General features: G+C 54.9%; 2 protein-coding genes across 4 annotated transcripts in view; one reads left to right on the top strand and one right to left on the bottom strand.

The window, feature by feature from the left end:
* The window catches only part of DNAH1 (dynein axonemal heavy chain 1), a 79,762-nt gene extending 71,107 nt beyond the window's left edge, over window positions 1-8,655 (top strand). The window contains exons 65-80 of the mRNA XM_064455669.1: window positions 90-315; window positions 400-595; window positions 1,256-1,407; window positions 1,899-2,095; window positions 2,512-2,656; window positions 3,098-3,256; window positions 3,699-3,830; window positions 4,014-4,184; window positions 4,620-4,799; window positions 4,887-5,063; window positions 5,828-5,998; window positions 6,193-6,323; window positions 6,716-6,860; window positions 7,131-7,337; window positions 7,757-7,991; window positions 8,359-8,655. Coding sequence (XP_064311739.1) covers window positions 90-315; window positions 400-595; window positions 1,256-1,407; window positions 1,899-2,095; window positions 2,512-2,656; window positions 3,098-3,256; window positions 3,699-3,830; window positions 4,014-4,184; window positions 4,620-4,799; window positions 4,887-5,063; window positions 5,828-5,998; window positions 6,193-6,323; window positions 6,716-6,860; window positions 7,131-7,337; window positions 7,757-7,991; window positions 8,359-8,480 — 2,746 coding nt within the window. The 3' untranslated portion in view covers window positions 8,481-8,655. The remainder of the gene's footprint in view (window positions 1-89; window positions 316-399; window positions 596-1,255; window positions 1,408-1,898; window positions 2,096-2,511; window positions 2,657-3,097; window positions 3,257-3,698; window positions 3,831-4,013; window positions 4,185-4,619; window positions 4,800-4,886; window positions 5,064-5,827; window positions 5,999-6,192; window positions 6,324-6,715; window positions 6,861-7,130; window positions 7,338-7,756; window positions 7,992-8,358) is intronic.
* Window positions 8,656-8,757: 102 nt separating this feature from the next.
* BAP1 (BRCA1 associated protein 1) lies at window positions 8,758-23,744 on the bottom strand. Of its 3 annotated transcripts, none has more exons than XM_064453964.1 (17): window positions 23,224-23,744; window positions 19,300-19,329; window positions 19,145-19,199; window positions 18,341-18,446; window positions 17,801-17,920; window positions 17,229-17,290; window positions 17,003-17,145; window positions 16,064-16,142; window positions 15,313-15,436; window positions 14,861-14,978; window positions 14,288-14,475; window positions 13,810-13,943; window positions 12,425-12,897; window positions 12,139-12,299; window positions 11,309-11,401; window positions 10,697-10,769; window positions 8,758-10,390 (listed from the first exon to the last, which is right to left on the bottom strand). In XM_064453964.1, exons 1-17 carry the CDS (start codon window positions 23,258-23,260, stop codon window positions 10,257-10,259), a joined length of 2,130 nt encoding a protein of 709 aa, XP_064310034.1. In that variant the 5' UTR covers window positions 23,261-23,744; the 3' UTR covers window positions 8,758-10,256. The 3 variants fall into 3 exon arrangements, with proteins under 3 accessions (XP_064310034.1, XP_064310033.1, XP_064310035.1); XM_064453963.1 differs by having other exon boundaries at window positions 18,314-18,446; window positions 23,224-23,739; XM_064453965.1 differs by having other exon boundaries at window positions 12,193-12,299; window positions 18,314-18,446; window positions 23,224-23,739.
* Window positions 23,745-25,664: the final 1,920 nt, after the last annotated feature.

Here is a 25,664-nt window from a genome sequence, read left to right as displayed (position 1 = left end):
TTAGCTGCCCATGATGCTCAGCCTCATTCTTCACAGTCCTCAAACGCTTGGGCCTGTTGACTGCCCCCTCACCTCCATGGCTTTTGTAGTGGCTTGGAAGACCAACTGCTGGGACAAGTTGTGGCTGCCGAGCGGCCTGACTTAGAAGAAGCTAGAAACCAGCTAATTGTTAGCAATGCCAAGATGCATCAGGAACTGAAGGAGATAGAAGACCAGATCCTGTACCGGCTCAGCACTTCTGAAGGAAACCCTGTAGATGACTTAGAGCTCATCAGAGTGCTGGGGGCATCCAAGCTGAAGGCAGGAGAGATCCAGGTCAGAGGTGGAGGTGCTCTCCTCTTGCAGCTGTGCATCCCCTGCCAGTACTGCGCTAACCATGATGTCTCATCTGTCCTCCAGACCAAGGTAATGGTGGCAGAGCAGACAGAGAAGGACATCAACATCACCCGCCTGCAGTATGCGCCTGTGGCCGTCCGTTCACAGATCCTCTACTTCTGTGTCTCAGACCTGTCCCATGTGGACCCCATGTACCAGTACTCACTTGAGTGGTTCCTCAACATCTTTCTGATGGGGATCAGTAACTCTGAGAGAGCAGGTGCCTTCCCAGAACAGCCCCCTCCTAACCTCTTCTTTATCCCACATTCCTGGTCTGACAGCAGCAGAAGCCAGGACACCTGCAGAGTCAAGGCAAATGTGGCTGCTTGCATTGGCTCTCAGCATTGTCCTGAGCTGCCCCTAGTTGTGTCCACACAGCAAGGGAAGGTGTGGTTGCAGCCTCTCCTCTCTTCTTTTCCCCAGTACTTCTCTGCTGCCCTGTCTGACCAGGCAGGAGGCATGCTAGAGCTAGGGCACAGCCAAGGTACATGATATCCTGTTAATGGTGTGGCTCTGCTTGCCACAGAGCTGCCTCCAAGCACAGGTGTTGGCTGCTGCTGCCAGGCTGTGGACAGCTTTCTTTGCCCAGCAGCCTGTGTTAGCCAGGATGGTGGTGACGGGGCCCATGTAGGCTGCCGTGGTGCAGTGTAGACTCTCTCCTGGTGTTGGGGCAGTGTTTTCTACTGTGTGCTGAGCCTCACAGCCTTGTGCTTTCACAGGGGTTTCTGTGCCAAGTCTATATTTGAGAGCAGTGTCTGTTCTTCCTGGGCAGGGTGCAGGTGTGCCCCTGTGACCAGGACCTGACAGCTGATGTGGAACGCACCCTCCATGTCAGTGGTAGAACCCACCACCCTTGTCTGGTTGTTGCCTTTTTTTTCAGATGCCCTGAAGGACCGGATCAAGAACATCAACAACTACATTACCTTCAGTCTCTACAGCAACGTGTGCCGTAGCCTCTTTGAGAAGCACAAGCTCATGTTTGCCTTCCTGATTTGTAGCCGGATTCTGATGAATGATGGGCGGATTGATATGGTGAGCAAGCCACCTTTGTCCTTTGACAGGATCCCATCAGGGCAACTCAAACCCAGCCTGATCAGCCCTCTAGAGTAGCATGCTAGGATGGAAAAGGAGCCTTGTCCCCTGGAGCTGCAGGCAGGCTTGGCAGGCTAATTGCCAAATCCAGGGCCTCTCCACTCAGATCTCAAACCTTTCCCTGTGTGTACATGCAGAACTCTGTGGTCTGAATCACCTGCAGTGTGCCATTTTGCTGCCAGACTGCTGCAAAGGTTAGCAAGTTCAGAGGGCGCAGGCAGGGATTAGAAGAAAGAAAATGTAGTGGCAGCTGAACAGTGATGTTGATCTCACCAGACCTTCCAGTTCACTTACTCGTCGACACACACACCTGGCAGGAGAGGCAGCCAGAAAGTTACTACAGGATTTTAGTTAGATATGGCACAAACCCATGTGCCTCAGGCCCAAGCAGGTAGGCTATAATCCATGACCACATCCTATCCTTTTCCCAGGATGAGTGGCGGTACCTTCTGTCAGGAGGGACCACAAAGGAGATGAGGGAGAACCCAGCTCCAGCCTGGCTGTATGAGAGAGCGTGGGGAGACATCCTGGCCTTAAGCAGCCTGAAGAACTTCTCTGGCTTCGCCAAAGATTTTGCAGCCAACCTTGTAGCATTCAGGGCCATTTTTGACAGCCTCAAGCCTCACAGGCATGTGCCCGCTGCTTTGTCAGTTTAGCTGTACTGCAACCAGCAGGTAATGGCTTCCCTGGGAGAGCACAAGGAGCTGATACAGCCACGGTGCTGGCTCTGCTCCCAGTGCAGTGCCATGCAAGGGAGAGTACAAGGCATCACCTTGTCTCCACAAGGGTGGCCCTTGCCAGTTGCTTGCCCAAGGCAGAGCCACGTGGTGCATTAGCCCAGCAGTATTTGGTGATTCCCCAGTGGAAGCATCTCTGGCTTGCCTGCTGATAGTTACAAGGCTATGGACAACGACCTCAGCCAAGTGACTGGAAGGCCCTTGTCCCTTCTGAAACCCCAGTGGCTGCTTGCAAGCAACTTGGGTGCTTCTTGGGGAACTACAGGTTCTGGTACATCTACCCAGCATGCACGTAATTGCTTTGCAGAGAGCCCCTGCCCGGGAAGTGGGAATCTGAGCTCGATGCCTTCCAAAAGTTGCTGGTTCTGCGGTGTCTGCGGAGAGATAAGATCACCAATGCCATGCAGGACTTTGTGATGCTGAACCTGGATCGGCACTTCATTGAGCCACAGGTATCCAGCCAAAAGGAGCTGGTGGGGCCAGGAGTAGAGCAGGAGGCCTTCAGCTTGCTGTAAATGGGCCCTCAGCATTTTCCAGTTGCAGTGAGTATGCTCATGCCTCTCTGCAGATGCAGTGTCCCCACAGTTGAGGAAACACATCTTAGACGAGGGATGTCTTAGCTAATGTCCACCAGTTAAACCACACTGGGAGGGGGCAGATAGTGCAGGCATATGAGGGATGAGTTTGAATGACAAATGGGAAAGTGATTACTGCCCTGATCCTAATGCTGCTGGAGGAGAGCTGTACTAGGCCCTTATTAAACATGTTTCTGGCCTCAGCACCCAAGAGCATGCCAGTGCCTTGGAGAGGAGCTGGAGGCCAGGCAGGGTGAGGAGGTGCTGAGCATGTTGCCACTACTGCACCTCCACTCTGACCAACTTTCTGTGTTGCAGGTCACTGACATCTCAGTCGTCTTCAGGGAGTCCACTGCCACCACCCCCCTGGTGTTTGTGCTGTCCCCGGGCACCGACCCTGCTGCTGACCTCTACAGGTTTGCTGAGGAAATGAAGTTCTCCCAAAAGCTCTCTGCCATTTCTCTGGGCCAAGGCCAGGTAAGCTGCTGGTCCCCATCTGGGCCACCACTGTCCTGCTGGCACTCCCAGTGATCTCACCTAGCTCCAAGTGGGTCAAACATCCTTACAGCACAGTGAAAACATCCTCCTGCCCCAGGGCCCTTACTCACCAGCCTTCTGCTAGTTGGAGGAGCCAGTTCAGTGGGGACCTACAGCGGTTCCCCCTACAGTGCCCTCTAGCTCCCCAAATCCATCCCCAGTTCTTCCATTCCCTCCATGCTCCCACACAGGCTTGCAAAAGCTGTAAAAGGGTCTTTGCTGTGCCATCTGACAGCAAAGATGCAGTTTAGCCAAGGCAACAAATCCAGCCTGTAGCTCTGGAAAGTGGTCTTTCCACCCAGCAGCTGTCTCCCTGTCCAGCTCATCAGGGCACAACCACGAGGGACCAGGATCTCTAAGCTCTTCTCATCTGCCTCCTCAGGGCCCCCATGCTGAAGCCATGATGCACAGTGCCATGGAGCAGGGCAACTGGGTCTTCTTCCAGAACTGCCACCTGGCCCCTAGCTGGATGTCTTCACTGGAAAGACTCGTTGAGGGCATTGACCCCAGCAAGGTGAGCTGTTTTACTGAGCAGCCTGCCCACTCTGAGGATAACACGCATGAAGCTGGAGCCCTGGGAGGAGCCCAGGTCTAGTTTGATCCCATCCACAGGTTCCCTGTAAAACCAGAGGGTCAGTGCAGGAGCAGCTGCTGTGGTCTGCACCCTCTGAACACTTGCTCCCTTCTGGTTTTCCAGGTGCATCAGGACTTTCGCCTCTGGCTCACCAGTCTACCGAGCAACCACTTCCCTGTGTCCATTCTCCGCAATAGCTCCAAGATGACTGTTGAGCCCCCCCGCGGGGTCAAGGCCAACCTGCTCAAGTCCTACATTAGTTTTAGTGATGACTTATTGAATTCTTGCCCCAAGGTAAGACCCAGGTTGTGCTTTGGTTTGCTGTCCCCAGCTTGTGTCCACTCCAGTGTATGCTCTCCACCTGGGTATTGCTCCTCTCCTGGCATAGATCTTCCTTTCCACTAGAGCTCTCAAGTAGTAGAGAAGGGCTGGTGGTATTTCTCTTAAGCCCACATCTACTCTGTGATGCGACAATTAGAAGTTTCACTTTGAGAAACAGAAGCAACAGGATTGCGGAGGCCCAGCGTAAGACACTCACAGCTCTCTTTATGCAAGGGAGTGGGCCACAGCCTTCCCCAGCACAGCACCCTGATGGAGGTTTCCACCTTTCCAGGCTCCAGTTGGCACTGCTGAATTGGCACGTCTGCCAGGTCCCAGTTGGAACTGACCCCATCCAAGCGTGCCTCTACCCAAGCTGAGCACCTCTTCTCCCTGCTCCCCTGCCCACAGGTTGCAGAATTTAAATCCTTGTTGCTGTCACTTTGCTTCTTCCATGGGAACATGCTGGAGAGGAGAAAGTTTGGGCCTCTAGGGTTCAACATCCCCTATGAGTTTACAGACGGAGACCTCCACATCTGCATTAGTCAGCTACAGATGTTCTTGAGTGAATACACAGACATCCCGTACAAGGTAAGTGTGTGAGCTGGCCCGTCCTGGGGAGGGAACAGGCTCATGATGCGTGTGTTGGTCAGAAAGCCAAGGCAGGGTCCTTCACAGGTTCTGAAGTACACAACTGGTGAGATCAACTATGGCGGCCGTGTGACTGATGACTGGGACAGGCGCTGCATCATGAGTATTTTGGAAGATTTCTACAAGCCTGAGATTTTAATTCCTGGGTTTGCCTATTCGGAATCAGGGATCTACAAGCAGATCAGTACCTCTTCTGACCTCGATGTAAGTACTCAACAAATTGTAGCTCACAGATCCAGGGGATCGTCATAGTGCAAAGGGGACCTACTCCTCCCTCAAAGCCACTGTATTGCAGTTCCCTGGGGAAACAAGTTTGTAAGCACCTGGGGATCTTCAGATACTTTCAGGAAGCTGCATCTGTTTGAAGCAACAGGCGGAAAACCTTATCGCTGTGCACAGGAGGTGGTAGCAGCTATCACCAGAATTTCCCAGCTGAAAGCTTTTGTACCCTGAATCATTTTGATATCACATACCTAAAGTACCCAAGGAGCTCTGCAGGAGACCCAGCAGGAAGCTCATTGCCAAGCTACTCATTCTCATAGCACATGTTTGCTTCTACACAACTGCAATTTAACTCTCCAGCCAGATCCCAAACCTTGGCCATGACCTCCACTCAGGCACCGAACCTGGCTCAGAGGAGCTGTCACCCTGTCAGCCTCCCCGGCAGCCCGAGTCCTGCATCAGCAGGCATTGCTCTGGGCACACATAAGCTGTCCCTAAGTCAAAGCTGCACGTTGCATTTCCTGGGTGTGACAGAAGATAAATTGCTATGTAGAAGTCAGATTAATGAATCTCAAACACCAAGACAAGGATTATCTCCTAGCTGAGTCTGTGATCTGCTGGGTTTAGCTTATCCAGCAACCCTGGCTTAGTAATTTATTTTGGGCCAGGCCCATAGCAGCCCGACAGGGCACCACAGCTTTATCCCTGTGCTCTTGGCCTCAGAGCCTGTGCGGATTCCTCTCCAGGGCTACCTCCAGTACATCAAGAGCCTGCCACTCAACGATAACCCAGAGCTCTTTGGTTTACACGACAATGCCAACATCACCTTCGCTCAGAACGAGATCTTTGCTCTGCTGGGGACCATTATGCAGCTGCAACCCAAGACCTTCATGCTGGGAGGCCGCAGCAGGGAAGAGGTGGGTGCCCTGATCCTGTCAGTGCTCTGGCAGCCAGTGCCCAGTACAGGCGGTAAGCACAAACACCAGCTCTCAGCAGGAGCCACCCTGCCTGCCAGGTGTCAGCAGTGGCACTGCCATCCAGGCCTTGGCTCTCCCCCTTCTCGGCAGCTGTGGCCAGGAGGGTGCTCACCCCCTTGCTGCCTTCCTTCCAGCTCGTGGAGGAGACCTCCAAGGACATCCTGGCAAAGCTGCCTGCCCCCATGAACGTGCAGGAGGTGATCCACAAATACCCACTGCTCTACAAAGAGTCCATGAATACAGTGCTGGTACAGGAGGTGATCAGGTAAAACCCCTATGAGATCACGTCCTGGGCCAGCAACTGGCTGCTCCCTTGGATAACAGCAGGGGTGTGCAGGTCCCTGCTCCCACCCACCCTTCAGGAAAGTCACTGCTGAGCAGGGCAGTGGCATTGGCAGCCACACTAACAACTCTGTTGTCCCAGCCAGCACCTTCAGCTGATCCCTGTCCTGTAGGGCCTGACCAGTGCCTCCATCCACCACCATCAGCAGTTCAGGGCTGGGGGGGCAGCTGTGAGACTCTATTAAAGAGGAATGGAGCCAGGGGTTACATGGAGGAGCTTCACTCATCGTACAGAGATCTATACCCTCTCCAGGAAGACGTGGGTGATACACCACTGCACTGAGTCACTCTGTTCCCTCTGCTCTTTCTGTGTAGGTACAACAGGCTCCTGGAGGTGATTGCTCAGACACTGAAGGATTTGTTGAAAGCTCTGAAGGGCCTGGTCGTGATGTCCTCTCAGCTGGAGCTCATGGCCAGCAGCTTGTACAACAACACTGTCCCCGAGACGTGGCATGCCAAAGTATGTGCCCCAGCCAGCCCAGCTGCCCCCAGGAGCTCACCTGAACTGGGGCAATAGGTCATCAACCACCACAGCTGGGCTGGGCTGACTCACATGGAGCTGGATCTTGCTCTCCTGACACAGAGATGTCTCTTGCCTAGTGCAGCTTGCAGTATTCCCAGCCCCAGGCTGGATGAACCCCTGGGCTCTGGGCAGCTGTCAGCAACTGGGGCACAAGGTCTAGAGTGCCCTTGACTGCGTTTAACACCTTCCTCTGTGGTTGCCCCACAGGCCTACCCCTCGCTGAAACCCTTGGCATCCTGGGTGAATGACTTGGTGCAACGGATTGAATTCCTGCAGAAATGGACCAGCCATGGGATCCCCTCCGTGTTCTGGATCAGCGGGCTCTTCTTCCCCCAGGCCTTCCTCACCGGGACACTGCAGAACTTTGCCAGGAAGTCCAACATCTCCATTGACACCATCTCATTTAGCTTCAAGGTCAGTAAGTCAGCCAGAGGCTCTGAATTTTTCTGGAATCTGCTGCTAGAAAGCCACAAAGGAGGCAGTTCTAGCCCTGACCTGCCCAAGAGGTGAAGCCACAAGCTGCACAGCTGCCCATGGACCCCATCATCCCCTCTGTGCTCAGATACACCCACCCACACTGCCAGGCATCTGCACAAGGCAAGCAGAGACTTCTCTACCTCTCCAGACCTGCTCACATCCTCCTCCACAGGCTTTGCCACAGGCTGCCCCACAGCCTTGTGATGCAAGATGCCAGAAAACCCAGCCCACCTGAGAGCTGGGGCAGGCCCCAGCTTGGGCAGCACTGACTTAACTACGAGCAGCTTAAGGGTGTCCTCAGGGCTGAGCCTCTATGGACATGCCTCACTCAGGGCCCTGGGCCCACTCTCCTGCAGGTAATGAAGGAGTCAGTGAGTGAGCTCACTCGCCATCCCGACGAAGGCTGCTACATTCATGGCTTGTTTCTCGAAGGCGCCCGCTGGGACCCAGCTGCGTTTCAGCTAGCAGAGTCACGCCCCAAGGAGCTTTACACAGAGATGGCTGTTATCTGGCTGCTTCCTGTCCCCAACCGCAAGCCTCCAGCCACTGGCACCTACCTGTGCCCAATCTATAAGACTCTTACTCGTGCAGGTAGGTGCCCTAAAGACAGATCTCCAGAAGCAAGGGAGATTGTAGAAGCCACTACAAACGGAGCCCAGGAGAGGCTGCAGGAGCAAGGCACTGTTGACCAAGACCAGCCAGAGAGAAAAAGATTTCTCCTGCTGAGGCTGTGGAGATGGAGCAGCCAGGCACCCTGGCTCTGCAGCAGTGCCTCTGGCCAGGCTCTCCTCAAGCCCACACCCAAAAATACACAAGCCTGTCTCCCTCAGCCCTGCTCAGCCTGTCACCTAGCACAGAGATGGGACGGGATCTCCCACGGGGTCACTTGTATGGGGCGCCCCAGTCAGCGTGCAGCAGCCAGGGCTGCAGTACCACCCTCTTGCTTCCCCCGTTACAGGCACGCTGTCAACAACAGGCCACTCCACCAACTATGTGATTGCTGTGGAGATCCCTACAGACAAGCCACAGAAGCACTGGATCAAACGGGGCACAGCCTTGATCTGTGCCCTGGACTTCTAGCCACAAGACACACCCAGCCCAGGAAACCATACCAGCTGAGGGCCTGAGCCAGCACCTCCACCATCCTGCACCAAGGTAGGCAGCAGGAGCCAAGCACTGACTGCCAGCACCCACTCTCCCTCTGCTCCTGCCCTCTGAGCTGTCAATAAATTGAGCTTTCACTTTCACCTGGTGTTATCCCCACAATCACCTCAAGTTTTTAGCACCACAGAAAAGGTGCCAGCATGGCCCAGAGCAGGCACTTGGTACTCCCAGCCTCACACACCTCCACCTTGGCTGGCTGTTACAGGGTAGCTTTATTCCTCAGACAAATCCACTATTTACATTTGATATTAGAGACAGCAAGAGACAGAAGGGTTTTCTGCCCTTCAACAAATACCAAAAGAACAGTTTCATTCCATAGTCAAGATCTGTACAAATTTGCACATTTGCAAAATTCAGTCTTGTCTTGTGGCACCTCCCCTTGGCCCAGCTGTTGCTGGCCCAGCTCTGCCTCAGGACACCTCAGGAGAAAGGTGGTAACCTCTGGCTTCTGAGACTACTGCTAGCCTGCTGGGGACAGGCAGAAGACCATGGAGTGCTGGCAAGGCTGGTAGGAGACAGCAGGTGAGAGGCAGGCCAGGCCTGCATGCAGCAGTCAGAAACAGGCTGCTGCACCCACCAGCAAGCTCTGGGTTAGCAGCCAGCGAGTGGCTTGGGCAGGAGGAGCAGCTTTGGGCTCCCTCCACTGCTTCTGCCCACCACTGCGGTCCACATCCCACATTGAGCATTAGAGCACAACCAGGCACCTCTCCACACGCTGAAATGCTTCTCCAAGGGCACCAAGTGACTCCACATCCAGTGTCCCAACGGAACCAAGGCCACCCTATGAACTTGTTCTGTTCATAATTCACAGGGTTTCTCTGGGGACTGGCCCTGGAGCAACCCCGTGTGACCCACAGGCCCTGCTAGGGCCACAGAGCCAGTCCCCAGGAAAGCAGCCATGGGAGCAGAGCCATGCACTACCTTCCAGCACCACCATGGAGGGCTGGGCACAAGGCCCAGGTCCAGGGATGAGCCCACCCATCCTCACCCAGCAACAAAACTGCCAAGGCCCACAGGGGAGCCTGGGTGCGCTGGCCCAGGGTGCTGCTATCCCCAGAGTAGGAAGGGCAGGGCAGGGCAGGGCAGGACTGCCTGGCCACACCCAGCAGCTCTGGGAGTGGGGCAGTGCAGCAGGGGGTAGATGCAGGAGAACAGGCTCAGTCCAGGAGCCACCTCACTCAGCAATGGCCATAGCATGGGTCAGAACCAAAAATAAAGTTGGGGAGGGAGAGGGATAGAAAACAGACACAAATGTCCTGGGGAAGCAGAGCTGAAAGCCTGGATGCAGGAGGACACAAGCCACAGTCAGCTGCAGCCAGCACAGCCTTGCCTTGGCATTGCTGGCGTTCCCACAACACCAGACCTGTCACTGGCCAGGTGGGCTCTTCCCCTCCTGCCACGGTGCCGAGACGCAGGCCCACGGCCTCTGGGCACTGCCATGGCACAGTCAGGCAGCTGGGCCCTCCGGCTTGCCTTTGGCTGCAGCTTGAGGGACTCTGCTGAAGACAACACATTTCCACCTTTCACAACACGGGCTCAGAGGAATAGCTGGTTTCTCTTTGTCCCCAGGCTCCACCTCGGCCGAGGGCTTGTTGCTGTGGTCCCTCTTCCTTGGGCAAAGGGTAACAGATCCAAGTGCCACTGCCCAAAGCCACAAAGCCCAGCTGCTTCTTCTCATTCTTGACTCCCAGGCTACTGACGCTTGGCTTTATATGGGCGGGAGCGTTTCCGGCGGTCTGGCTTCCTCTGCTTGTGCAGACGGCCAATGCTGACTCCCTGCCGCCTGCGGACGGAGATGTTCTGTTCCACGAGGCTTGCCAGCATGCCTGCAGGGGGAGAGGCAGACACGCTCCACGCTGGAGTGCTGGTAGTGTCCATGTCAGAGTGCAGCCCTCCCTCTCTCACCCAAAACCCATCAGTGGGCTCCTCCTGGAACTACAAAATCGGGACACAGAGCAGACACGTAGCTCCCCAGACTGAGCGCTACCTCATGCCCCGGGCCTGGCAGAAGCAGAAGTCGGGGCAGGGTGAGCTTTCCAGGCTCCCAGCCACTCCTCTGCCATGCTCAGTGCAGCTCCCCTAGCTGACTCTGAACGCCACGCTCCATCCCCTTGGCCACACAGCCAGCTCACCTTCCTGGGCCAGCATGGAGATGAAGGTACAGATGAACTCATCATAGTTGTGGGTTCTCCTCTGGTCGTCAATCTACAGAGAGATTACAAATCCACAAATAATCCACAAACAGGTGGCAGGGAGAAAGGAGAGCTCAACGCTAACCAGGCAAAGAACCAGCATGCCTGGCCCATCCCACAGGCCAAGGAGACCAGAGCAGGAAAGGACCCAGCTCCCAGCCCAGTGCACAACTGGGACAGTCTCCATCCCAGTTCAGATGCCAGGATTTTCCACAAAGGGCAGCTGGAAGAGGCAAGGGTGGGCAGGGGAGGAATCCTGCCAGGCCTTGGGACAAAGACTCTCCCCTTCCTCCTGTCAGTGCTGATGTTCAGTTGTGGCCCAGCTGCAGTGCTCCATCCTCTTCAAGCTAGTTAGTGCTGCTCTGGGGATTTGGTCTGCCCTGGCAGGAGCTCTGCCCATAGGGCTGTCTGGTAACGAGAAGGGGACCTGGAACACTCCCCATGGCCATTCTCAGCTGAAAAGGCCTTCCTCCACTTTGAGGTAAAGATACGCCAGACAGAAGCCTTCAGGGAGCTAAATCGGCAGCACAAAGAAGCCATCAACAAACATACCTTGAATTTCTTCCTCTTCTCCACCTCCTCCTTCAGGCAGGCCTCATAGTTCGCAATCTCTGCCTCCACACACTTCAGTAGGGCCAACAGCTCCTGCCAGGATCAAGCAGAGCAAACATGAGCAGGCAGACCCCTGCCACAGCCCAGGAGCACAGGTTGGGATGGTGGGTGCTCCTCTCTGTGCCAGGGAGGATTCATCAAAGCAAAAAACACTTGCTTGGGGCAGGGGGGGAAGAGCAGTTCATTGTAGGGAATTTCTGAGTCAGAGGATAGTCACCATGGCCAGCCCCAGGGGAGCTGGGTTCTGCCCAAGCCTGGCCCACCTCCATGTACCTGGTTCCCTGGGACAGGGGGAAGGGTTGTGTGCATGCCTGAGAAACACCCCAGGGCCTGGGTCTTCTCAGTTAACAAAAAATGAAGACTTTGCTTTTGAGTAAAAGTTTCTAGCCAGCGCTCCTCTGGGAGCCCTGATGCGCTTGTGCTGCCCAAGCCTGCTCCTGGCTCTGGCTGGAGGGCAGAGACAGGCAGTAAAGTTATCAGCAGGCTGGGATTTGGGGGTGAGGGTCCCATCAGCCCCTGGCCCAGAGAAGAGCACAGCACACTGAACATCTCAGCTGTGGGAGACAGCAGCTCTGCCCACTGCTAAGGCAAATGTCCCCAAGATGACACATGGTACAAAACCTGCACTGCCCTGTGCCTTGAGGGACAACTGTGGTGACACCTGAGCGGGACAGCGTGCACATGCGGTTCAGTCACTGCCAGCGCTGCTGCGTCTCTGGGTGAGCGCAGGGAGCTCCACATTCCCAGGGCTGTCACAGCACAAAACTCACCTTGGGAGAATACTTTTCCCCCCCAGGGTGATCACTGGTCCTGCCAAGTCCCACCTTCTCTTTGCTGTCACTGGCCTCACTGCCCTCCTTCTCGTCCAGTTTGATTGTGACCAGGGCCTCTTCACTGGGTTTGATAGAAGGGGGGGAGCTTTTCCCCCCATCTGCACACAGAGGAAGGAAGCATTAGGAGCCGTTGCAAAGGACCAGTATCCACTCCCAAAGTCCAAGGACACTGTCCAGTCACCACAGGGGACATGCCACCCCCCAAAAGCTGGCAGGCACCTACCTGCAACAGTCAGTGGGCAGAACATGCCGTCCTCTGTGAGATGCAGCAGCCCAGTGCTGATAACAGGCCCCAGGTCCCTGACGGCCCGGTTGTAGCGCATGCAATCAACACGCAGCAGGCCATCCTCCTCGCCAAAGAGCACCTTGGAGATGTGGGAGGTGACAGGGCTGGAGGGGCGGGTGGGGTTGGCCGAGCGGATGGGAGAGCGTAGCGGGGAGTTGAAGGCGCTGCCGATCTCAGAGGCAGTGTCCGTGCTCTCGTTGCTGGGGGTGGGAGAGGGCTGCGAGTGGGTGACCACTGCCACCGCAGCACCCCCGCTGCTCGTCTTGATGGACAAGGGAATGGAAAGATCCTTTTGAGATTCCTTCAGCTTCTCAGCCAGGACATTGATGGTGTTGGGCTGGAGGACAGACAGCTGGCCATCCACAGCCCCCGTCATGTGCTCTTGCTTTACCTGCCCTTTCCTTTTGTACCTGCCCAGGAACACAGCAGGGAAGGTGAGAAGCTGGTGGAAGGAGGTGGAGGCCCAGCGCAGGCACTGCCAGCTCCGCACTCAGCACTCCAGGCTGTCTGCAGGGATGAAGTGAGGCCTGAAACATTTCTAGGTCACCCCCACTGCCGCCAGCTTCTCTGACAGCACTCCACCCCACTGAACTGCTCAGCTACAGGTATTCTTATGCAGGCGGGGGGCACAGGGGGCTTCCCAAAGGGTGCTGTGTACCCCTCCCCTTCTTCCAGAAGCCCCAAGAGCAGCCTCGCTGTGACCCCACCTTCTGGACCTTCACAGCAGCCTGAGCACACCAACACTGTCACCAGGAGCTGATTTAGCAATCAGCACTGGAGAACTGAGGTTTGTTTTGGGGAAATGAAGCCCCCCAGGCAGTGCACTCCAAGTTTCCTTGACCACCAGGCACCCTTCAGCACACCACAGCACAGCCAGCCTCCACCCTCCATCCACGATATACAGTGATCAGCTACCAGGTGACCTTCTGCAGGTCAAGCTCCACCACCCACACAGCCACCAGTGCCATTAGAAAAGCCCTAGCAAGAGGGAGCTATGGAGGAGCCCCCCAGAGCTAGGCTATTCCATTTATTCAGGAACATTTGGAGAAGTAGGGAAAGTAAAGAAGCCCCAGAGTTTGCTGCCAATACACAGGTACCCAGGGCAGCCAAAATTCAGGGCTGATTGTGAAGAGATACAGAAGGGCTTCACAAAATCCAGCAAGGGAACAGTAAAATAGCAGGCCAAGGTTAACAGCCCTAACTGCACACACAAGTGCAGGCTCTCACACAACTAACAGCGCTCAGGAAAAAGATCTGGAAGTCACCACTGGTGGTTCTGCCAACGTCTGCTCCCTGCCCCTCACCCTTGGCTCAAGCATCACCTGACGGCCGAGTTGGTGTTACGAATGTCATCATCATCATCATCATCGTAGTCATCCTCATCATCTGAGTACTGCTGGTGCTGTCGGACTGGAACCCGGCTGCGACCCACTCCTGCTGCAAGGTCTTCCTCCTCCTGCAAAACACAGTTGCTGATGGGCTGCCAGCAACAGGGCAAGGAGGAAGAGCCCAGCAGACACATCCTCAAGGCCAGCTGAGCACTGGGGCTTCCCCTTCTGAGAGGTGAGATGGGGGACTCTTCTCTATGCTTGCTCAGTTGACCCACGTTAACACTAACCTCTTTTGCCAGGTCACCCTTTACCCTCTCACCTTCTAGCCTGCGTGAGTGCAAGGGTAGGCAGGCTGCAAGGCAGGGAAGGACTTAGGCTGGGTGACAGCAATAGTCACACGGAGTGAGGGACTGGAATTGAAAAGCTCAGCTCAAGTCAGGCACGCTGCTGACCTGGAGCTCCAGCCTACCTGCATGGGTGATTTGGCATAGTTGTGATTATCCAGGAAGGCTGGCAACCTCTGCACAATGGGATTGGGGTTTGCTGGAGGTGCCCCATTGATACCGCTCGCTGATGTCTTTGCCACCGGTTTGGATTTGTTGGGTGGGCTCTGCGTGGCCGCAGGGTGGCCCTGGCTGGTGGGCTCGTCGGTGCCGTCTGCCATAGAAGCACAGCAGAGCCTTTCATGACCAGCACCATCATATTTTACTCAATGTCCTCTGCCACCCCTTGCCCAGCCCACATCACAGAAGAGTTCTCACGTTCCACCAGACCACCACAACCACTTCCCATTCCACCTCCAGCTGTTGCAAGAGTCCCCATGCCTAAACCCTCCCATTTTCAAGCTCCGCACCCCTCCAACACTTTTCCCAGGCATCTACTATACCCCAGCGCAGTGCGCACAGAGCTGGGCTTGGAGAAAAGAAAGTGAGGCTGACCATAAAACTCCCTCAAGCTCCAGGTCAGCCAGCCATCGTCACCAGCCTGTGCTCGCTCCACAGCTGGCCAGGCTGACTGGCAACACCACCAGTACAGGGTCTACCTGGATGGGCACTCTCTGGCGTCACAATCTTGTTGCTGGCTGGCTTTGCCTCTTCCGGCGGCTGAGACTCCTGAGACTTCTGGGTCTGGATCAGCTCAGGCTGAGTTACTCGGATAAGCTTGAAGGCAAATGACAGATAGAAACTGAGTGCTGGAGAGGGGTGACCCAAACCACATCCCTCCTGTTCAAGCACTGCAGAAGGAGAACTCACAAGGCTGAGGCAACCTCCAAGCGTCCATGCACACAGTCAACTGACAATGCCACATATAACCTCCCAGGTGAGCAGCAGAAGGCCAAGCAGCGAGGCTGGTTATCTCCTATACCCAAAACCCATTTCCCAAGGCCAAAAACCCCTATGAAAGCCAGGGCCTCTACAGCACAGGGTGATGCCCTGACAGCAGAGCTTATGCCCTCCCCAGGCTCACACTCTCTCAGGACTTGGGCTGTCCTACCTGCTGCAAGGCCTCCAGCACAGTCTGGCGGTTCATCTTCAGGATGTGCAGTTTGGACTCATACTTCATCCTTCGATCCGGCACCACTGCCATCAGGTTGAAGCGGATGTCATGGTATGGCTCCCTGCAGGAAGGGACAGCGCACATCAGCTGCGAGGTGGTGGTGGGAAGCCCATCTCCCAGCACAGCAGGGGTCATCAGGCTGCCAGCCATTCCCCGCACTTTCCAGGCTCTTTCCAAGCAGCGCCTCCCCAGCCCTGGCATTTAACACCAACACATTGTGGGTTTTTCCCCCAAAACCAACTCAAGCTCACACTGGCTGAAGAAGCAAAGCAAGGTTACTTCCGCCACAACGCAAAACACCCTTCACAGAGTAACCAACAACCTCTCTGAGCAACCTGCGCCAGTGCTCGGTCACCCTCATGCCCAAGGACCCAAGAGGCCCAGCTCAGGACCAGAAGCACCTTTCCTTCTCCTGTGCACTCGAGCTAACAGGGACCTAATCTGGCCACTCTTACCTGCGTAGCCATTTGCAGGGACTCTGCATCGCACAGAGGGTGCGGCTTCTCTGTATGCTCTGAAGGCAGGTAGAATGCAGGCAAGAGAAGACAAGGAGACAGTGCACCTGCACCCTTCCCAAGCAACATCCTCCACCCCCACTTCCACTACTTGTCTCACAGAGACCACACTAAAAACAATCCAGGGAAAAATGGTGAGGGGCCAGTGCCTGCACCGCGGCCTGGGACATTACCCTGCAGTGGCTAGGCCGATGCGCTCCATGATCACTCTCCTGGCTTTGTCTGTCCATTCCTCATCATCAGCCCATGGCCCTGGGATAAGGAGACAGAGCTGGACTTAGCAAAGCAGGCCAAAATTCCTGCTTCAGACTCACAGAGAGGATCCCGACAATCCCCACGAGAGGCAATCTCATGGCTCCCTTATGTACCAGGGAGCAAGTCAAGAAGGGGCCCAGGAGGGAGAAGAACCACACTGTCAGCCCATACATGGAATCCCCTGCCTCTGCCTTCCGAATGGAAAACACAAGTTATCTGCAGGGCAGAGAAGTGAGTTTTGAACCCTACAGACCACAAGCAATTCATAGGCTCCAGGCTCACAAAGTCCAAGGAAATGCCAGCTCCTGCCACAGGATCCGATGCCATGCTTAAGAAACCCAAGTACATGAAGTGTACTTATGAAAGGACCTGACATAAACAAAGTCCTAGAGGGAACAAATAAGTGTCCAAAAGACAGAACTAGTGGTCAAGTTGTAGGAGGAGTAACCAGAGCAGCCTCCTGGGATCTGCGTTAGGACCTTACACCTCAACACACCTTGTGCCTCAACACACAGCGGTTATTTGGCACAAGGTGAGGAGGACACAAATACTGCTGGTGATACCGAGTTATTTCAGAGCAGCAGAAGGACCTCATGACCCTCAGCAACTGGGAAGGAAAATGGCAAGGCTAGAAAAAACAATAAAATGCATTTAGAAGTAATTGCCTTGAGACACAGTCCCCGGCACATAGGCTCCAAAATGAGCTATCAAAACTCAGGACAAATCTGGGAGCCACTGGAGTGATTCTCCACAAACATTAGCTAATGCTTAGTGGCAATGAAAAATAATGCATACATTTGGGCATACCAGGGTGTCTATTCAACTGTGCCAATGAGTAGGGACAGTCAGACTCTTACCATGGTCAATGGGATAGACCTTCAGCCCATCCAGCTCAAAGAGTCGTCCCTTGATGGGGACATAACTGACAAAATGAAAAGCCTCCATGGTTCGCACAGCGCTGATACCATTCTGCTTTTCTGGCAAGTGCCGTGGCTCTGGCCTGTGAGGGCAAGAGCAGAGAGAGGTCAGTGAAGAGTCTGCTTCCTCTGGCGAATGTGAGCTGCAAGACAACCCCTCACTCACCTGGCATGGCTATTATGGGCCTTGGCCAGCTCTGGGGCATTGCCAATGGCATAGCCTTTACTCTGCAGCAAAGAGCAAGAGAGGAAAACAATTGAGAAGTGACAGGAAACAAACAAAATGTTTCATCCACCAGCTCCCCACTCCCTCCCTCCATCCATACACAGGACTGCAGGAACAACTGTCAGGCACATCCTCTGCCCTGCTGAGTTACAGGTAAAACCCAAGATAAAAGGAACACACAATTTATGCTAAAGAAATTACAGTTAGAGAGAAACACAGATTTCAGGATAGGTCTGAAGGTAGGAGAGAGGACTTTTGATCACAGATTTAGAGAACACACCTGGACTAGGGTGTAACATGACAGAAGGCTCAGAGCTGGGCCCAGCGTAAGGGGACCAAGGCTCTGAGCAAGGCAAGGTAGGAAGATGAGAGAGAAGAGGCAATACTGACATAGCATGCAGCTACGAAGGGCTGGAAGGGAGCCAGCTCATTAGAGCATCATCCCAAGAGGGGAGCAAGAGGCAGATTCACATGCGCCATCCATGCACAGCCCTGCACACCTCTGCCCCTACCTCAGGGCTGAATCCTTTGGTGAAATCCTTCATGCGGCTCAGCGTGGGGCCCAGGTCAACATTGTTGCAGTTCAGGAGGACGCTCAGCAGGGCATGCGTGGCACAGGAATTGGGGATCAGCTGGAGGGTGACACAAGGATCATCTTACCCAGCAAGAACAAGGCAACCCTTCAACAACCCCTCAGCATCAACAATAATCAATTTTAAAGTACTGACGCAAGAACCACTTGCGACAGCAGCAATTTGACCTCAGCTCTCAAAGGAAGGAAGGAGGTCAGTCTCATTTAGCAAGCCACACCACGCCCTCATGAGCATCTCTCACAGCTCAGGCCAGAGACAGGCTCGCAGCCCTCACTGGATTCCCTCCAACCCGCAGCTCAGGAGAGAGACTCCTGGGAAAGAGGAGCTGTCCTGAGGGCCAGCAAGAGCAGTGTAGCCTCTCAGCACCACATTGCTTCCCTGAGGCATCACATGAGACACTGCCCTCCCCCTTTACCCTTGCCTCCAGGCTACCTGGTGAGCAAAGAACATGTTATTAACAATGTCATCGTCGATCACCGACGTCTCATCCACCAGGGTAGAGACTTTCCGGCGTGATCTGCGCTCCTCAATCCACTTGAACAGGAAGATGAATCCATACACAGGGCTGCAGAGAGAAGGCAGCAGCTGCATCATTTTGGATGACCACACCAGTGGGGCTGCTTTGCCCAGTACCAGAAACCTTCTGTTTCAAACCACAGGCAGAGCAAAGACAGGGAGGCAAAGCAGAACCACCAGCCCCATCTTTCTGCAAGTGACCATCCCTGTTACCCAAGACCTTCTCCTGCATTGATGCCCCAGGCTCAGACAACAATCAGAGTTGAAAACTTTGCGGTTTGACAGGTCTTAAGAGGCTCAAGACAGAGAAATGGGAGGTGAAATCCACCTCTGGATACTGACTGACCTGCAGAACCACCAAATGACCCCTCCTTTTATACATACATTGTCTTCATTTTCAAGAGGAGATCAGACAATGGCTTTTAAGAAAGCGACAGCCTCAAAGCCATTTTAAAGTACTGAGACAGGGAGAAAACCCACACTGCAAGTACACCAGCTTGGCACTGTGCCTCGCCATGAGAGAAGGGAAATGAATCCCCTGAACTATGTCCCCCACCTGCCCCATGAGGCCTTTCTTAAGGCATGAGATCACCCATCTGCCCCAAACCTGATGAATCACTCCTGGTCATCTCTTACAACACTGACCGACAAGATCCCACAGGCCCTTCCAACCACCTGGTGATGACTTCGTGGGTCCACAGAGGCATTCTGCTTAATAAAACTCAAACTTTCACACCTATGACTTACCCTTGGCATTTGCTCTGCAGATCGTAAATCTCTTCAACCTGCACTCCCTTGACCCCTGCAAACAAAGGGCAGAAGCTGGTGTAAAGCCCACCAGAAAAGACTAGAGGTAATGTCAAACATGAAACTGACTTTCCAGGAAGCCTTCCTGTACTCACCAAAATCTTCAACCAGAAGTGTGAAGAGACCTGAAGAGGAACAAAACCAACAGGTTACTTCTGGCTGAAGAGAGCAGAGAGGAAACCTGCTGCCACCAGCCCCTGAACATCTCATGTGGTCCCAGGCAAAGGTGCAGCCAGAAAAACCACAGTGGAGTTGGCACCAGGATCCCGCTGACTCCCCAGCAGCAGAGCTGTTGAGCCCTGGCTTGCTAAAGAGGTGCTTTGGTGCTTCATCTCTCCATCCCCATTCATCAACCCCTTCCTCGAGAGGACCTGAACCAACCCTCTCCTGTTGGAGGCTGGACCCACCTTCAGCACCTTGACGCACTGCAGATGACCTGCTAAGAAGTAAATCCCCACCATGACAGCAGCAGGGAGCACCTAAATGACACACACTCTTCTGATTGGTGGGAAACATGCCTGAATAGATCACAGGATATTTTTCAAAAAGATTGTTTACGTCCTTGTTAGCAAAAGACAGCCAGTGAAGAGAAAGCCAGCTCAGAGCAACAGGGCTGCAGGTGAGACCAAGGGCAAAAGGCTCATCTTCATCTCCCCTTCTTCTGGGGGACCATATCCAAGAGCCTCTCTCCTGTGACTACAAAATTCCCACTACAGAAGGACATAGCAAAGAGACTGAAGGATTATTAGACATCAGAGACTGAGCTGCAGCTTCCACTACAATGCTGCAGCAAAGGCAGACAGCCCAATTCTCAGGCAGTCCCCCCGCATGCGGAGTTAGCAAGCTTGAGACTGGAATAATAAATCTGCTTCTTTCGCTCCCACATAAAGGCTGCTGAAAGCCTGGGAGAAAGTCCAGGGAATATCAATAAGAAGGATTAAATCCTGAGAAACATCCCTGTAAGCAAAGGGTTTAAGGAACCCTTAAGTGGTTCAGTCAAGAAGGGAAGAGCCCAAGGGGCTTCCATACCAAAGTTAAAATGATTAAAAGAGGGAGGAAACTTCTAGGAGCAAAACGTCTTAATTAATTTAGCAGAAAACATTGTATTTCTTACAAAATTGTCAGTGGGAAGAAACATGCTATGGAAATAATATGCTTTGAACCAGTGACAGCCTCCTCACCATGCAACACCATTACAGCAAAGCCCGGCACCCTTCTGACAGAGATGTGTTTGCTCAAAATACTTGACGCTGTGGAGGGCTGCGTTGTACAGGTGACATCCACAGAGACTTCAGGCAGTGCTGCAGTCTCGCTGCCTTCTTTGCAGCAACTCCCTTAGATCCTTGCAGACCGTAAGGGTCTTCAGGTGCTCATTACAGTCACTGTTCCTGTTCCCTCTTTAGATAGCATCTGTTACAGAAGCAGGAGTCGCAGCTGTTTACACATAGAGTCTCTCAACTATAAAAGCTTCTGCAAAAGTTGAAAGCCTTGCTCACTCTCCACTTTCAACAGTTACAGTCTACTGATCACAGCAAAATGTATGTGATACAAGATGTGAACCGTATCACAAGCTCTGCCTCGCAGCCAGTGAAGATCTGCATCAGAGGAAGACCTTGCAAATACAAACAACCGTAAATGCCAAAAGCAGCATTGCTCCCACAGGCACCACCAGAAGGAGAAGACCAGGCAGGACTCCCAAGCTCAGTGTGGCTCAGCCCGGAGCACTCCCACATCTCTGCAGCAGCTCTACAGGACCACACATCAGACCGACAGGGCTGCACCAAAGGAGATGGGAAGTCAGCCATCATGTGTTTTCTTCCTGTCTGATCAATATACCACTAGGGAGTCAGAGAGAGGATGAAGCCAAACTTCTCCAAGCACACCACGAAAAGACAAGAAGTGACGGGAACAAACTGTAACAAGATAAATTCTGAATACACGTCCAGAAAAAAAACCCACAACAATTCTTTGCTAGCTTCATGGTCAGCCATGGGACTGGGGTGCAGAAATCTCCTTCTTGGGCATATTCAAACTCAACCAGACATGGCCATGAGCAACCTGAACAACTTTTGAAATTAGCTCTGCTTTGGGCCAGAGACTTTTAGGGGCCCATTCCAACTGTGTTTTTTCTTCTATTCACTTCAATGTTTTGTATTACCCCAGCATCCACAAAAGGCATAGTCCTGCTGCAGCCATCACTACTGGAACACCCGAAACCCCCATCCTGAATTATTTGGCTCAGCTGGAGGAAACACCCTGGTATCCACAAGCACATGCAACACTACACCACCACCCTGGAAGCTTCCAAGACCCCTCTCTCTGCCCAGCAGCCATGGCAGACAGCCCAAATCTGGATCTACCAACCCTTCCTGACCAGTAAAGCATGGAGAACTTGCAGTCCCAAATCCCATGGCGAGGGCCAGGCAGTTTATAGAATGTGCTGAAAGCTGTGAGCAGCACATGGGTCACTCCTAACTGCTGTCCCAGCTCCCACCTCAGCATTCAAGCACCCATACACACTAAAGGAGTGCAGCCGCGGCATACTGAGCACCTGTGTCTGCAGCAGTATTAGGGCAGGAACTTGGCCCAGACAGATTATCTTCCAAGGAAATAACCTTCCCTCCCAGGTGTGAGAATCCAAACCACGTCCTGTCTTTGGCATCGTTGCGATGAAAAAGAAGGAGGAGGATGGGAATGATTTTGGCAGCTCCCGAGTACCAGCAAAAGACGATAAAGAGCAGCTAACTGGGCTGACTGGGAGACCGACAGCAGCAAAGAGAATACTTCACTGAGTGCAGAAAGACAAGTATAATGCCAGGGGTCCAATTTCTTCACCCACACCCTCAAAAATACACCACCAGACCCTAAAGACCAGCTCTCAGCCTCCCAGAGGACAACCCCAAATTACACCATAGCAACTCAGGTGCATTAAAACAACGCCCAGGCAATGCCCCAGCCAACGCCAGCATTGGCCCTCAAATTCTAACCCGCAAAACAAACTCTGGGACTCCACCGGGAAAACCACTTTCTCTGACACAGCAGGAAGAAGCAGCACAGCCATCCTGCTCCTGGCTGCTCGGGTGCCATACCAGACTCTTCAGCACTTTTCCTGGGCTACCTGGGGGACAGCATTTGAGCCACTCGCTCAGCTACAAAGCAATGACAAGATCTGACACGCGCAGGATGGAATCACCACCCTCACATGCTCCCGAGTGACACAGGTTGTCCTCAATTGCCTCTGAAGCTCTGCGGCAACTGCCGGTTTGAGCTGTTTCTGCAGCAAGGGGCACCCCATACACACACCTCTCCATGTATTCCAGCAATATTTTGGGGTGTATTTGCAAATGACAGGAATGCTTCATGCTACACCCTCGCAGCATTTCAGATGTTTTCCACAGAGACCCCTGGGTTTATCAGATCACACACACAGAGGCGTCCAGCGCACCTCAGACCAATGTACAAGTGCTCCCAGAGCCCAGGACCCTCTCTGAGCCTTCACAGTGCTCCTGCAGCCCTGTTCAACCCATCCCTGCCCTCATCCCACGACTGCAACACACAGCCTCCTGACATCCCCTTTTCTGCCTGCCCCACACCCCCATAACCTCTCCCTGGGTCCCCCACGACCCCCCCGGGCTCTGTCCCATATGCCATGACTCCGCACTGGCCCCCTCCCTACAGGGCCCACACCACTCCCGCCCCACACACCCCCACAGCCCCACCGGCCCTCCCAGCGCCCCGCCCGCGCCCCCAGGCACCCCCTCGCCCCCCTCAGCAGCTCCCCCTCCCCTCCCCAGCCCTCGCTTCTGCCCCACGCCCTCCACGTTCCCTGTCCCCCCACGCCCCCACTCTAGGCCTGTACAGCGCAACCCAGCCCACCTCCCCACACCCCCAAACTCACCTACACCCCCCTCCCGCCCCCCCGAGCCCCCGGCCCAGGCCCCACCCCGGCCTGTCCCCCAGACCACCCCCTCCGCCGCCCCCCGACCCAGGCCCGCCCCGGCACCGCCTCCACCACTCACCGGGGTCGCTCTCCAGCTCCAACCAGCCCTTATTCATCTTCCCGCGGGCCGGGCCGCGCCGCCATGTCCGGCTCCACCACTCGCCCCGACTCCGGGCCCAGCCGCCGCTGTCGCCTCCGTCGTCGCCCGCCCCTGTGCGTCATCGTAGCGCGACGCCGCGTGACGTCAGGGCGCGCCGCGCTACATTGGTCCCGAGGGGTGTGGCGGTGGCGGCGGCGCCACAAAGGTCCTGCGGTGGCGGCGGCGGCAGGCCTGGGAGAACCCTGAGGGCTGGGGCTTCCCCCACAAGAAGCGGAGTGCAGCGGGTACTCTAGGCTGGACCTGGGTTTCCACAGCCCAGAGCGTCCTATGCGGCCTGTCGTGAGGGGCCTGGGCCTGGGCCTGTCGTGAGTGGCTGGGCTGCCCCTTGTTGTAGTGTGAGGGCTCCCAGCGAGGCCGGGGCCAGCTGTACCGGCCCTGACCCTGCCAGCAGCTCTACTTACAGTGCCTCGGAGGCGGGAAGGCTCCCAGGGTGAGCGGGCGCCACTGTGCTGCTTTTCCTTAGGAAGTGGGCTAAAAATAGGAGCCGGAGCCGTGGCTGCACCCATCCCCCCACCATGGCTTTGTTCTATGCCTGTTCCCACGCACACCCATCACCCAGCCTTCCCCTCACCCCACTCCTGCCCAAGGACAGGGCTTGGCCGGCAGCACCAAGGCCCGGGTGGGTTGTTCCCCTCATGCAGAGGATTGCATGGGCTCATAGGCTGCAATGCTGTACCTGCCCACCAAAGTTGTCCCCTTCCACCCTTCCGGGGTGGGTGAGGATGTGTTCGTGTTTATTCAGCCTCTGGAAACTTCTAGGGACCTAGGGTGCCTCGGTTGGTTGGCTGGCTATCATGAGGAACAAGGCTAGAACGGGAGCTGTGCAGAGCCCCTGACAAAAGCCCTTCTACTGTAGCCTTACTGATGCAAACCTACCCCAGAGGGCCAGGCTCAGCTGACACAGAGATTTATGGGGATTTACCAGGAGGCAGAGGCCCTTTTGGGGGCTGGTTTCTTCTCGTCTTTGTTCCTGCTTAGTTTGAAACATCTCTGGCCCCAGCATCACCTCCAGCCTCTGCCACAGCTCACCTTTGGGCCTGGTCCTGCACGCAGCAGAGTCCCCAGGACCCCCTCTCACTGCCTCTCCCAAGGTAGGCAGCCTGGCCCCTGCTCTGCCGAGCACTGGGGTTGCTCAGAGGTGATGGGGCACAGGCGCTTCAGTGGCTGGCTCATTGCAAGTGCTTCAGAGCCATTAAATCCAGGCCCTGAGGGATCAGACTTCTGTCTCTTATTTCTGGCTTTACACCCACATCCCTCCTTGTCTCTACTTGTTGCTTATCATTCTCCTGTGGCCCCCAGGCCTGCGATTAACCAAATGCACACGTGCTTGGCTCCAGTCTGGCCTGTAAATCAGTGCTCCCCTCCCTGCAGAACATGCCTCAGCCCGCCAGCCCCATTACAGTTCTCCCATCCCAAGAGACACCCTGAGTTTGCAGGAGAGGTAGGACAGGGAGCTGGAGAAGAGGGTTGCGACCCACAGCTCATCTCCACGGGTACACCATGGCACAGGGCAGCACTGCTGGGGGACTTTGCTCCCAACAGAGCACCACAGCGAACCATGGTGCTCCACTGCTGCTGCGCAAACGCACACACACACAGGGCGGAACGATGATATCATGACCTGGCTTTGCACAAGCTATTTAGGGGGTTTAATTATTATTATTATTATTTTTCTTTCCCGGTCCTCTGCCTCCAAACAATGCCCAACCCAGCAGGGCCACAGTTCACACCATTGTGTGGGGCTGCCCTGCCTCAGGAAGGTTGAGATCCTTATCACTCCAGGCTGACCAAGCGAGTGAGCTCATGTCAGGCAAGGAATCAAGTGAGCACCTTGCTGGCAGCTTGGGACAGCACCAGCAGCCTTCGGGTGCTCTCAACACACCTACCCCCAACAGCTGCTTTTGGGGGAGGCCCTGGGGGCTGGTTTAGCTCCACCAGCCCCCCCACTCCACCAGCATCAAGCTCCCCCAAACCAGCCTTGTCCCACCCAGCCCCACCAACGACCAGAAACACACCAGGGTGGGGTGCAGGCCCCATCCTGAAACTGTGCTGGGGCCACCTTCTTCTGCATATCCCCACTCCCACCCAGGCACAGTGTTGGTGATGGCATCAGTGCCCCTCCTGTGTTTACCCAGGAACGGGTCTAACCTGTCCACAGCCGTTTGCTTTCCTCCTTGACCCAGCCCAGCCCTAAAACGGTCTGTGGCTGGGGGTGGACAAAGGGAAAGGGGGGAGCTGCACCCAGACACAGCCTGGCACTGCTGAGCATGTCCTGGTGCCACAGGGAAAGTTGGAAGGAGCCCTGTCCATCAGGCTATGCAGCACAGCACGGCACGGCTCCAGCTCCCCAGGCGCAGCAG

This window comes from Phalacrocorax carbo, chromosome 6, assembly GCF_963921805.1.
Source record: "Phalacrocorax carbo chromosome 6, bPhaCar2.1, whole genome shotgun sequence".
NCBI classification, from domain to species: Eukaryota; Metazoa; Chordata; class Aves; order Suliformes; family Phalacrocoracidae; genus Phalacrocorax; species Phalacrocorax carbo.
The sequence above is the reverse complement of the archived record's forward strand: the minus strand, read 5'-3'. Positions and strand labels throughout refer to the sequence as shown.